The following is a 14,055-nucleotide window of genomic DNA, read 5'->3' on the forward strand; positions in this document are numbered from 1 at the left end:
CAAAGAGGAAAATGTTGGAAACCAAGCGTTCAACAAACTGCCCTGCTGCATGGAAGCCTTAGAAAAGGGGAATAAAGGGCTCTTCAGAGCTCCTCAGAGGTCTTTTGGCAGGCGTACTCTGCAGTGTGCAGCCTGAGAAAACTTTCATGAGTGTTTTTGAAAGTCGCACTGTTCTCTTTCTGGTTAGATGATAAATAACTAGCCACTCTAACCAGCTGTTTAAAGTCTCTCATGCTTTTTAAAACATTTACTTTTAGGTATTTAAGGTTAAAATAGTGTTTAAAGCTGTTTTTCAATTTTAGATCAAGCTCATTTTATCCATGTAGGACTATTGCAGCAATGAATAAGATCTGAATTTATACACTGATACTTACAACATATCAGATGTTCTTTAAAGGAACATGTACGCTTCTCAGATTATCTGTTTCATGTTTAGTTGTACATGAATTAGGTGCTACCTTACATATTTTTAGACTTATAGTCCATAGTGATGGCATAACATTGAAAGAAAATGGCAAAGAAATTGTGTCTCACATAAATTCCAGCTGTTTAGTGTCAGATTTTCTGATAGACACAGGTGATGTGTTGGACTTGGAAAGAAAAGCAACAGTGACCTCCTAACTTCCTTCCATGAGCCATAAAAATGAGCTGCTGTCACTGCAGATGTGCTTGTATGCTGTTTGGGTTTATAGCTCTTGAAAGTGCTAGTAAACTCATCTAGACTTGTTGACTTGAGTTCCTTCTCCACTGGACAAAGTAGACAGTCGCCTTGCAAAGATGTCCTGGTTTGACACCAAGACGAGGTATTGCCCACAATTGTTCATGCAGGTCTGAGAGTCATTTCACACTCTTGCATGAGGGATGAAACAGTAGGTGGTGACAAGGCTTAAATTCATTGCCATATACTTTCAGAACTGACACCTGTGAGGTGAAGAGGCAGCTTTTACCTCTCAGAGATATTTCTAGTTGTTATGCACTGATTATTGTTAACATGCTTCTGGCTCATGATAGAAACTTAAAGGAAATGGGTGTTCTTTGAAGAAAGAAATAAAGCAGTAGAACCTGCTGGGTTTGTAAAGATTGGTTCATGCTTGGCAGACCCTACTAATTCAGCAGAAGGTCAGCTCATGAGAAGAGTTCTCTTCTGGGAAAGCTTAAATTGGTTCCTCAAAAAGATGAGGTGATACCAACAAAAATAATTTTGCTGGTATAGGTCTGTACCAGAGGTTTTCTGTGTGGCATTGTTACACTGTCTAGGAGTTTTGGGTTGTAGAGTACTCTTTAACTAGTACATGTTTTCTTGCAAAACATTATTGCAGAGCAACCCTAAGACTGCAGAAGCAGATGTTTAAAAAACCTGCTTGATGAAGACAGTGTTGCTTTTGTTCATTTGGGGTCTGTTTTGTCCAAATTTTTTTTTTCCCAAAAGTGTTTTCCAAAATCAGGTATAGAGTAAAGTAGCTGCTAGACAAACATCAGCAGCTGTTGCTACAACTGTGTCTCCAGCTGTGGGACCCAGCTGGAGGTTGCCAGCGGGTTCATGGGAGGTTGCCAGCTGGAAGTTCAGGCAGCTGATAACAATCCGTGTGGGTGATTGTCCCCTCTGATGTGACAGGTGGTAATGATGAGCTACCAACACACCGCACTGCGAGCAGGCACAGCGGAGGCATGGGAACATTGTTTCTGCTGACTGTGCCATTGCAGTCGGAGAAACCAGGTCAGAGTTCACTTCCCCATAGCTGTTGGGTCAACGAATGCAAATCAGGAGCCCTCATGTTTACAAAGATGTGGCCAGGGATGTAAAATTTGAATTCACAGGCACATCACTTTGCAGCAAGCCATACAGGTGTACTTAAATGGACTTCACATCTTCCATGATTAAAATATGCAGCAGGATTCTTAGCACATAGTTGACTGAATTTAATGATTTGGGGATGAGTTTAGAATCAAAAGGAGTTGAGACCTCCTCCTGCACATGTCTGGGCTATGATTTTGTCAATACACGTAACTTCTGCTATTACATCTTTGATATATTTTAGCACCAAAGCTTCTCACTCAGAATTTATCCACATGTTGGCCCAAAGCCTTCCAAGAGACAGACAAAGAATAGGAAATCACACACAGAAGGTGCCTATGGTTCCATGTCTGGGCTTCTGCAGAAGGTTGTGGGAGCACCAGCACTTGCTCCCAAGTTGAGGCTTTTATACTGCCTCTGTCCATCTCTATTTTATAATTCTCAGAATAATTTACAAGTGATCACAAATCACATCTAGATAGAGGTTTAATGAACAACTTCAGTGATCTGATTTTTAAATTAGAAAATAGTGCCTTTGCAGCTGAAATCACCAGTAAAATTGTGACATCAGTGTTTCCCTATGCATATCTGCAGGTTTAGTCAAGCACTGTCAAGGTAGGTCTGCACTAGCATCAGATCTACATGGGGCTACCAGGATCACTGGCCTTTCTCAATAACACCAGTCTATACTTCTTGCCACATGCATGACTTCACTGCTAGCCCATTTTTTCATTTGGGTTTTTTTCAGTCCTTCCCATGAGGAACACAATATGTGCCTGTGTCTTGCATGACACACAGAGAGCTCTGCAGCCTTCTCTTCCAGTAATGTTAAATTTTACTTAGAAATAAAAACGCCCTTTTTTTTTTTAATCAAATTGAATGGGAAGCCTTTGCAAAGTTTTTTTCTCTTTATGCAACTAATGTCTTTACAATTTTGTCCTCATGTCAGTTCTGCCTCTGGAGCTTGCTCCTTCTAACCGAAGCTCTAAATAAATAAAGGCATGTGGGCTGTTGAAATTTTTCCTCACTTGTAAGCAGCTGGCTCCTGTCAGAGCAACTGGGAAATCCAGCTGTGGGCTCAGGTTGCTCCCCACATGGATCTGTCTCTCCCGTGGGCAATATTATTGCAAATCCATGTATTTAAACCACAAACCTGTAGCAACAACAAAAAAAAGAGAGTTAAGCTGGATGTTTAGCAAATCACACAAGACAATCTAAAAGTTCTGAGTGGAGTTTGCAAATTAGTAATTGATTAAATGGGATGTCCTTGTGGAGAATTTTGTGGGTCGCTGCCCAGCTTTGCCAACAAGGTAGCTAAGCGTGCTCTGAAGAAATGTGTGACATTTTTAGCTGGTGAGTTAGAATATCTTTATCCTGTCGGAAGCAAAGCATGCATTCCTTCTTACAGATTTATTATCTGTGCAGAGAAGATGCTGAATAAATCCTTTTCGGTCTATAAAAAGGAGTTGGAGACCTGAGCTCTTGTGAAGACCCTTTGCTTACTCAATCTTAGAAAACCAGATGGTGGAGCAGTCCAATAAACTGTACGAAGAGAGTGAATAGCCTGGTGAAGATGGTTTAGAACTGAAGTATTCTATTCTACTTTTTTTAAAATCTGCTTGTGTCTCACTGTGAAGGGCCTTGCTGTACCCATCCATGGAGCACCATGTGCGGTGGGGAGGTGTTATGTGGGTGACTGGTACCTGTAAAGTATGCATTGGGAGGAGTGACTGGGAGCAAGGTGAAGATTTGGAGGTGACAGGTACTGCCTAAAGTGCAACTGGACTACATGACCCTCTCAGGAGGGATTAAGTAGCTGATGTAATTTGTGATTTATTGTCTTTGTTTCAACAAGGCAAGTACTGCATCCAAGAAGTATCTTGTGGCAGTAGCTGGGTATCTACTGTGAAATATGGGGCATGGAAAAACCCAGAGGTCCTTCTTTACCGCTCAGGGCTGCCAGCTAGCTCTTGCGATCCACAGGGGCCGGATGAGCAGGGCTGGAGCCAGTCCCAAAGAAATGCTTGAGAAACTCTCAGGTGTTGAATGTCAGTTGGCTTATCCCCTTCCAATGTGCATTGCTTGGGACCGGGCACAGGCGATGTGAGTGTGCTACAAACTGATGTGCACATGGGTTGTCACACCATGAAACACACTCACCTCTCTTCCATGTTCTGGAAATGTCGGAAGGGTCATGGTGAAGACTGAACCTTGGTCATCATGGTGGTGGTTATTCTTTGATGAGCTCTTTGCACTGAACAGTTACTGCATCAAATTAAGGTGCCTGCTGTACCCAGCTGTTTATTAGGTACTGGTGAAACACTTGTCCAGCACATGAGGGTTGCAAATGAAGTCTTTTGGGGTGAGAATAGCTGGAAACCTCCTACTATGTGTTGATTAGTTTATTTTAAAAGCTGAAGCTCAGTTCCTACTCGCCTCTGTTTACAACCATGGATTGGAAGAGGAAGTACAGTGAAGGCTGTCAGAGAAAGCTGATAGCCAGTGTCCAAGCCATACTTTTTGGTATTCCAAAATTTGGGATTGTGTTGGCATGAGAGTAGCCAGTATAGCTTCTGGAGGAGAGATGTTATGTGTGCTGTCTGGCTGACAGCTAATTAGCAAGTAATAGCTACTTTTCAATGGTAGCCAAAGTTTCACAGAACTTTAAGTTTTTGTTGCTAGAAAATAAACTGAAATATTGATGGCTGTGCTGATATCAGTGTGTGTAAGTAAGGATGGATGTGGAGAGCAGTCCAGTAAAGCCACTGTGCCACAGCAATGAGGGAGGAGGTAAGGCGTCCTACCACCTGCCTGCCTGTGGCCTTGCAGGCCGCGTATCATGTCTCTGAGAATCTCAGACATCCCACGTGTTGCCCAGCTGGATCTGCTGTGTGGTATGGACAGAGCAGGGTTTCCCAGGCAAGGTCTGCCAGCCCTCTTACACTGTAACATAATCAAACGTGTCACCTCTGTCTTTGTAGAGATTTTGTGCCATGTCTGTGCTTTGTGCTCGAGGGACTCTTGATCACTTTTTTTTTCTTAATCCAAATTCCGTATTCATTGAATAAATTAGGCTGAATGTTTGGCACCTCATACTCTGTTTCTTTGCCTGTTTTGTACTTAGGTTCCTTGCCTTTAGTGTTTAGAGCAGCTCCCCTTTCCACAGAAGCGCTGTGTAAAATTGTCATTTTATTTGCAATATGCCGCGTATGAAACGGGCCATAGATGACGGTTACACAGCTTGAGAATAGAGCCCTTGATTTTGATGTGTTTTATAAAATCTTGGCAATAAATGGCCTGATCCTGTCCTCTGACTTTTGTGGGAGTTCTCCGACAAGTGCATTTACGCCAGAACCGCCGGCTGCCAGCGCAGCGTCAGCGGGCAGCACGCCTTTGCATTCAGCGCAGTTGCGTGTCCCCGTGCCAAGAACGAATTTTGCCGATTCAAATTTGCTCAGTTTGTCAACACACAAGCTCCCATTGAACTTGGCGGGACAAGAATCATTCTTGGCACGGGGCCGCGGGCAGCCCAGGGAGCGCTGCCCGCTGCCGGCACCGGCTGCGGCGGGAGCTGTGCGCCAGCGAAAGGAGCAGCGCCCAGCCTTGGCTCCCCGGTTTGCGAGGCTCCCGTCTCCGTTTCACTGGTGGGAAGACTCGGTAGTAAAAAGAGGTTTCCTCCGTTAGTTTTCAAGGCACTTTTTTCTTTTTTCTTTTTTTTTTTTTTCCTGGTCGCTGTCTGGGTGATTAATGGGAATAGGAAAATACTGTTGACCCATTTAAATCATGTTAGACGACATCCATTGCTCATCTGCATAATGAAATACACACTGAACATTACAGCTTAAGTATAAGAGCCAGTGAACTACAAAAATAATATTTTACTCATTTAGATTATGAAGTAAAATATAGGACATTAGTACTAATCATAGTATTAAATTTTAAGCCATGTAAATTGTAATTGTCAGTGAAAAAGAACTATAAGTTGAAAAGGCTATTAGCATTTCAGCTTTAACAGCTAATTTGAGTAATCTCTTTTTTGCTAGTGTGTGGCTTAGAAAAGTCTATATGCAAAAGTGCAGGAGTCTTTGTTTTATATCGTTATTTAATTTTGGTCACTAAAGAAATGTTAGAAATATTAATTTTCAGTATTAAAATGTATTGACATTTTATATTATAAAGAGTAAACTTTAATCTTTACTTGGATAAAACCAAATCTAAAAGGCAAGTTATTAGTAAGTGAGAGATGAAATAATTTTAAGCATTTATTTAAGTACCAAAGCAAAAACTGAAGCCTTTTAAAATACGGATTTTGTCAAATAGAAACATAATTTTCAGCATTTTAAAATAAATACAAATTTTAAAGTACTGAATTTAGGCTGTCAGGTTTCTATGGTTACCTGCCTTTCCAGCAGTTTGGTGAGATGTGTAAATAGGCCTATGAGTCACTTGTAATTATTTGTTTTTTGTTTGTTATAGTTGTAATTCTGTGTTCAGTTTGAATCTAATATAGTTCACACCACATGCTTTGGTTTATGTATATTTTAGTACATATGATTGACAGTGATTGAGCATTTCTTATGGAGTGCTTGTTTTTTTTGTCATAAGTGATGTATGTTGGTACTTCTGAAAAGGTAAACAACTTCTTCCTGTATCACTGTTTGATAAACAGGGACTTTTATGATAAGAAAGAGGTCTTTGTAAATGTTAAGCAAGGAGATAAGTGAAAGGTATTAAAAAAAAAATTAGAACAGCTCCCAAACATTATACCATACTCTTCCAAATTCGATCCATAATCCTATCATTATAATTCATTCAGTGACCCAAGTGTCACGTATTTATGAATAAGCTTCTAAGTTACGCAGTAATAGCACACACTAGTGACTGACAGGTTTAAAAATAAATGTTTTAATAAGGGCGCTGCAAGTTATCTGCAACAAGCTCTTGATTGGAACATCTTCCGTGTGCCGAGCATGGTCTTGAAAAAAGAATTCGAGCTTGTTTCCACCAGCACTGCAATAGTTTAGTAGAAACAGCTGTAAACTCTTACACCTCTGTGTTTGAAATCTTGGTTACGGGATGTAATTCCCCAATCCCTAATAGCAACAGAAACGCTCATGCTTTCACAGTAAAGACCTGCTGTCCTAATGTAACTTGTGTTTTCAGGTGAAAACAGGACAATATGAGTAATTCACAACATTTACTACAAGGCAAGAAACACTGCTAGCTGTCATTTTTACCAAATGAGTAGTAGTGTAATCATATTTTAGTACGGTATTCATCCCAAAATTGCCAGGAGTGTACACTTTTTAAAAATTTTATTTTAATTTTGAGATAAGCCTGGCTTACTATTCAGGAATCATTTTGTATCCTTACAGATTTGGCTGCAGGTGCATTGAAAATAATTATTGCAACGGGTCTCATATTTTGTGTGGGGAAAACACTCCCGACTGCCCATTCTCTTCCCATGTCTCAAGCTATGCAGAAAATCCTGATACGATGTTCAGGAGCACTCCTGATTTTTCTACACAGAGATTAATCTTATTTCAGCAGCCTTGATCACCCACAGAAAGGGTTTCTGTGGGAAATGTGGGTGTTTGGCAGTGATTCAGACATATCTTTTTATTTTAGGTGGAAATTTAGGAGGTTAAAGTAAGATTTATTTTTAACATTTAACACTGTATCAGGCATATATATAGGACATAAACAAGCCAGTCGAAAAAACGGTTGTTTCACAGAGCACCTGAAAAGATTTTATCCCAGTAGGATTCAATGAATGTTAAAGCTGTGGGTGGGTGCATATTAACAACAAGATTTGGTATTGTGCGTGTGTGTAAGGACTGTTTGAGTAGCTTATTATTTTAGTTTGAAACAACAACTGCTATTTTTTTAAACTAAGTAACTTGTTCCAGCAGTTTTTACTTCCCTACAAAATCAAAATAATGAGTACAATAGCCAGGTTTTTAAGCTAAAGTAATTCCTCTGATCTTTTAAAAAAACCTAAAGGTAGATAGAAAGTGATCAAAAGATGTATTTGTGCAAACCTGAGCAGATATGTTTCTCATTCTAATTTATTCACATTATGATAAATTAATTTACTCAATACAGGAATGCGGTAACATAAGAGGAATGTTTCTCCTGCTAGTCACAGAAGTTGAAACTTGCCAGATGCTGTGTTCTGGAGCCTAAATTCCCTTGATGTTAACTCTGTGTGAAACTCTTAATATTGCTTTGTCCGGCTTTTGTACCTGACTTCTTTCATTTTGCTGTGATAGTGCTTTAGGCAATTCTTTCCTTTTTATTTTCTACTTCTGTTATTGTACCAGAGAGAGAAAATTTAGTAGAATTTACACCAGGAAGGAAGGCTGTATTGGAGAACCACAACACTGTGTTCCCAAAGTTAAGCCTGTACAGCCAAGTCCCATTTTCTGTAATAGACAATTAATTTCCTTTGGAATATGAATGAATATCATTCAGATATAGTGAGGTTCTACTCTGTATTTTTAACATCCTGTAGTAAAACGGGAAAGTGCTGGTTAATGATACGAGAATTTTGCTCATTTCTTTCTTATACTGGCTTGGTATGACTCTGTGTGTGTATACGTATACAACTGCTCAGTTGGTCAAAGGGGGTTTTAAGGATATAAAATTAATTTTTCCTTTTCTTCTTGTTTGTTGAAGTTGCACTTTCGGTTGCTGCTGATAAAAGGTGGCACCAAGCCAACTTCCTGAAGGAGCTATGGGGAGGGTCATGGCTTGTCATGACCTGGGCACCGTTACTTGAATGTTGTTATTATTGGGATGAAGTACCCTTAGGCTGTCATCCTTCCTGTAAATAGAAGAGGTTCTGATTCTCTGTGGTTTCCCAGTTTACCAACTTGTAGAACAGCTATTTTGTTGGCTCTAGGTTTGACTGAATAGTGAATTAGAAGAGCGGCACTATCCCAGAAGGCACTGATTCATCATTTTAGTGTCCTGGTCTAGACTAAGTCATAATAAGTAAAGCCAAACAGGAATGTATTTGTATATAGTTTATAAATTTACACCCAATTAAAAACCTCATTTATATTAGCATGCAGCAAACAAATTGCTTGGTTCCGCTCTCCATGAAGTAAGGGCAGATTTTTAATTAGCAGGGAGCATAACTGGTCCTGAGGGCCAAACTTGACTTTTCGGTGTCCGTGAGGAGTCCCAGCGGTGTCGGCAGAGGGGTTGACTCTGCTCCCTCGGAGCCGGTCGGTCGGTGTTTGGCCATCGCCTCGCTTCCCTGGCTCTTTCGAGAGTAACGGGAACAGCAATTCTGTTAATGCCTTTATTAACTGAACAACTCCTGTCGTTAATTTCCAGTTAATTTCAATAATTAAATAAAACAATGCCAATTAGAATATAATGTTTGCAAGAAACTGGTGTGTGTTTCGGTTTATCAGGGTACAGTCATAAGCATGCTGTTGTTGAGGCTTTCACCAATGTGTTGCTGTTGTAACCGAAGTCACATCTATCCTGATGAATATTTCATTTCCCCAATCATGCTATTAAAACCAGAGTGTTTTTACCCTTTCATTTCTGTTTTCTCTTTTCCAGTACCATCATGACAGCTGTGGCTGTGTCCTGTTTACAAATTGCTGCTAGTCACATTTTCAGTAGTCCTTGTGGGTTTTGCTTTCCCCTAATATGGGCAATTAGGAGGAAATACTTCTCACGAGCATGGACTTGCTCGTCTTGTAATGACATAGTCCTGCAATCCAGGAAACAGTGCTGCATGGTGTCCATGTCCACGATTTCCTGATGTGGGAAAAAAGTGTGGAAAGCATCTGGAGAGGAGGAGACCCCCTTTACCAGCTTGTTTCCTGTAAGCGAAATTGGAAGACCTTGTCTGTGCAAATAGATTTCAAAATAGAGTCTGCCCTTTGACTGTCTCCATAATTACACAGCGCTCTCTGTATTTTATTTGGCTGCCAGAGCAGTTAACCCCTGGAAGTAAGGGGCTGATGATGGCGTGACCAGCACGGGTATGCAGACATGACCATGTGAATACACTCTTGTTTGGAGAAGCCTGTCCTTAAGACCTCGTTACAATATACATTTACCAAATTTAAAAATTATTACGTGTTGGGTTATGTTGATTAAGATATGTTATATCCTTAATGTAGAGAAAACATAGAGGTATTAGTTGCAGAAAGAAAAAAAAGAAAGAAACAGAAAAAAGTTGTTTTGTGGCTTTGATGTAATCAACATCTGTCAACAGAATGAATTTGCTTTTGTTTAATTTCAAGGGCTCTTGTCCTTCTACTTTGCCCAATCAGTTTCAACTTCTGCCTCAGGCATTTCCCTATGTTGTTCTTTTTTCTCTTTTTTTCCTTAGCAAATGCACAGGTTATTGCTTGTGAAATGTGAGCTGCTCTTCTGCTACACAGGTTACACAGAGATGGAGAGAACCTTTAATCTTTCCCATCCTATTTTTGAAGCCTGGACATACCTCTGCAACACTGGGATTACAAAGTCAGTGTTTTATTAAGACAGAATTACAGTTACAAGTAAAGATCTTTGAAACTACAGCCATTATATTGGATTGAAATTTTGAAACATTTTGTAATTAACAGTAAAAAGCTATATATTCTTACTTAGCTGCATTGGGTGGATTTCATATAATATTACCCATAGTGATTTTTAATATTGTATTTTAAACTTTATTCTTCTGAAGGTTAAACAAATGTAATATTTGCACAAGAAGCAAAATTATGATATATTACAATGACCTGACAAGCCAAATTAAAATACCCTCAAACATGTATATACTAAAAAAAAGCCCACTCCATGCTCATTTTTTAGATTTAAAAATAGATACATGCAAGATCACATATTTAAAAATAAGTTATCTGAACAACGCTTTTGATGTTGTTAATTGTTCTTGTATATTAAGATTTACTTTGTCAAGAATAAGTTGATTTTATTTTCTAAATCAGTGGGATGTTAATTTTTGTAATCCTGTATAATTTTGGTACTGCACTTCTGTTGGTACTATGACTAAATTATTCTAAAATATGTTAAATTTCTTTCTCAGATCTTTTAAGGTGTGCCCTTGTATTTAGAACTTAGAACTGGTATAAAGTTTAACCTTTGGTAACATTTTTGCCATTTGATTGGGAATTTGAAAGCTTTTCACAAATAAATACCAAAAAAAGGTTGCTACAGTCACATTTGATGAATCATGTAGCTGAGCAGTTTTTTGCATGGCTACCCCACACCTCGTTCATTGAAAATACAGCTGATAAATTGCTGTAACTGTTAAACAAGAAGCATTAGAAAAGGGCTTATGTGAGAGTTCATTTCCAACATCTCCCTTTAAAAATACTTCTTGACCAGAGGAAAATCACATTTAAATTACTAAAATCAATTTAATTAAGGGTCATTAATAGAGATACGCATAAAAAACTCTCTACTCTGTGAGTGAAATGGGAGCATTTCATTATATAGTGTGGCATGCATGAACAGATAACAATTAAAATAGACCTAGAGTAAAAGGCTAATAAATATAGGGCACATTGTGCTGCAAAATCAGTCACTTAAAATGCTCCCACCCATCATCATACACGAATTCTGTATTCAGACCGTTTGGCTGACTCGTTTAAAAGAAAAAGAAAATGTAATTTCCACACAAGATAAATTCATCTGGTAATTTGCGAAAGCTCACAGTGCATATTTATATTATTAATACAAATTAAGGTCTGGGAGGTATGCTGAGGAATCCAGCAGCTCCAGCAGGACATGCGTGCATACAGATTGCACAGTGTGATTCACTGTCGAATCAGAGGAGCAGTTGTCTGTCATTTTCTGTGCTTGGTACATCGTATCTGCTGATGTGACTTAGTAACAGTGGTAATAATTCCCCTTATTGCAGCTGAGAGCAAATACTCTGTTGTTTGTGGCAAGTGGCCTTACTGTTGGGGGAGAGAAGTAATGCATAAGGGGGTCGACTCTGCATCCTCGTTGTGCCAGTGTGTTATAAGGTCACCCGGCTTCAAACTCTGGGCTGCCTTCCATGGCTGCAGTTTCCACTGGAGGCTGCAAAAATCCCACATTTACCAGCTATCATGCAGTAATTAGTGTACAGAGAAAGCTTAACAAAAAGGATGTGCTTGAGCGCCAGTGTTGCAGAAGTAAATAAGGCAATGAGGAAAGCTTTGATAGGTGTGAGGGATGGGGAGGAGGGAATATCTGAGCCAGACTTGGAGAATACAGCCAGTTGTTCCTGTCTCCGGTGATTGATGATGTTGCTATATCGAATTAGCTGTGAATATGGGAGCTTAAAAAATAAAAGGAGCTGTGGAGACATTAGGAAGGCCTTCTTAAGGAAGGAAGTGTGTGGATGGAGTCCAGATTTTCATTATAAAACAGTAACTTCATTATATTTTAATGCCATTTTATTTAATTTTATTTTTACTTTGTAGGAGAATATTTTCTGCTGTAATATTTTATATTTCAAATAAAGGTTTAGTTGTCCTGTGTGTATAATTCTTGCAATGTATTTTAGGAGTCGTATTATACTGTGGTGATATTTATTTGGTTGTCGCATTTCACCTGTTCAAGTAGTAGATATTTTTATATGCGTCTGGTTTATAATGAGTAGTTAGTAGAATAACAACAGACTACAGTACCTTATTATCCTGTTATCTTGTGACAACACTTACAGTGTATCTTTGGGAGAATAGAGGCACAAATTTTATACCCTATAAAAAGGTATCCCTTCTGAATGTGGGGTAGTTGATGGGCATGCACTCATGAATATAGACTGGTTTAGTGTATTTAGGAGTGTGTATCTGGGACATGTGGGAGTTGTATTGTCAATAGTTGACAAGCACGCTTGCACCTTTTCTTCCGCAATGAAACTTCTACAGAGTGGACAAGGTGCCCGGGCAGCATGCCATATGTCAGTGAGGTGAGCGTTTGAAGTACATCATGTATTGATGGCCACATGGACTCAAGCTGACCACATCAGTGGGTGTGGGTTTTCAGTATATTTAGAATACCTTCAGCCATGGTAAAAGCAAGGTACTTCCAAAGCGCTCTGTAGAAGAGCTACCTTAGCTTATGAGAGCAGACTGATTGCTGCTCTACAAAACAGCCAGAAGTTGCTGCCTCAGCATGTTCTGTGCTTCCAGAAATGGGTGCAAACCACCCAAGAAGTTTGTAGGATGCTTTGGGCTCTTTGGATACACTTAATATGGTGTGCAGGTTGGATGGCCTGGATTTTTTGTTGTTGTTGCTGTTTTTTTGTTGGTTTGGAGTTTTCTTTAATTGGACAATGCTTTTTTTCTTGTGATGGAGACCCTAGAAAAGCAGTAGATGAGGTTGTTGATTAAACTGTGATTAAAACACCACGAAAACAATCCAGCCCTCTGTTAACTGGGCAGCTCCTCTTCATAGTGACACTCTCTTTTGAATCAGACAACTTCCATGGGGTTTCCTAGGTTAGACCGAGAACTTGACCTGAGCCTCACTCTCCAACTCACCTTGTTACTTACCAAAAATTTAAAAAAACAGTAAAAATTTGCTTGCATTGAGGAAAAGTCTCTACAACCTCTCAGGTACTGGGAACCAAAAGTAGCACTGATCAGCGTGCAGAGAGTCTGGACCACCTCTAAGGCAAACCACATGCATATATTTCATTCATTTTGGTGCTCCAAAGGAGGGAACTCGAATCTCCCACATATCATGGAATGCTGTAAAAGGGCTGTCTTTGCAGCCAAGTGTACATGTGGAAGGATAATTTCTGCATCTGGACATGATAAATGCGTCCAAGGAAAGGAAGGAAGGTACAATAAAATAAAAACATACAAGATCTGGAAGAAATGCTGCTGCTTTAAAAAAAAACAAAAACAAAAACAAAACATCTTTAGTAGTTACAAAATACGCAAGAGATTAATTTCTTAATTTCTGTGATACATGTTTAGTTACTTCTGTTTAAATGAAAACACTTCCTTTTTACAAAAGAGTAATTATTCATATGGGTTGCTTGCCTCCAGAGATTGCTCTTATGTTTGTATACATATGACATTTTTCAGAAGCAGATTAACTATTATGTGAAACTTACATTTAAAAAAAACCCCTCTGTTTAGCTTGTAGAATGTTTGAGTAATGGAAATACGCACTAGTGTAATTGTAGTTTAATTGGGCAGTGTCAATAATCCTTTTGAATTTAGTGTATTTCCCAGTTTTGATGCTAGCTTTGTCTTTGTGATGTATTATTTTGGTTTTGATGTCTC

At 39.2% G+C, this 14,055-nt stretch overlaps 1 protein-coding gene across 2 annotated transcripts in view; it reads left to right on the forward strand.

The window, feature by feature from the left end:
* Positions 1-14,055, forward strand: part of METAP1D (methionyl aminopeptidase type 1D, mitochondrial) — a gene marked incomplete at its 5' end in the record, with an annotated part of 48,868 nt that overhangs the window by 12,303 nt on the left and 22,510 nt on the right. The window contains one exon of one of the 2 annotated variants that reach the window (XM_084264885.1): positions 9,578-9,641. The exons of the other annotated variant lie outside the window; for it this stretch is intronic. Within the exon in view, the coding sequence (XP_084121011.1) occupies positions 9,578-9,641 (64 nt within the window). Of the gene's footprint in view, positions 1-9,577; positions 9,642-14,055 lie in introns of those variants that run through there. 2 annotated transcript variants of the gene reach the window in all.

The sequence above is a fragment of the Gallinula chloropus genome, assembly GCF_964237585.1.
Source record: "Gallinula chloropus genome assembly, chromosome: 5".
NCBI classification, from domain to species: Eukaryota; Metazoa; Chordata; class Aves; order Gruiformes; family Rallidae; genus Gallinula; species Gallinula chloropus.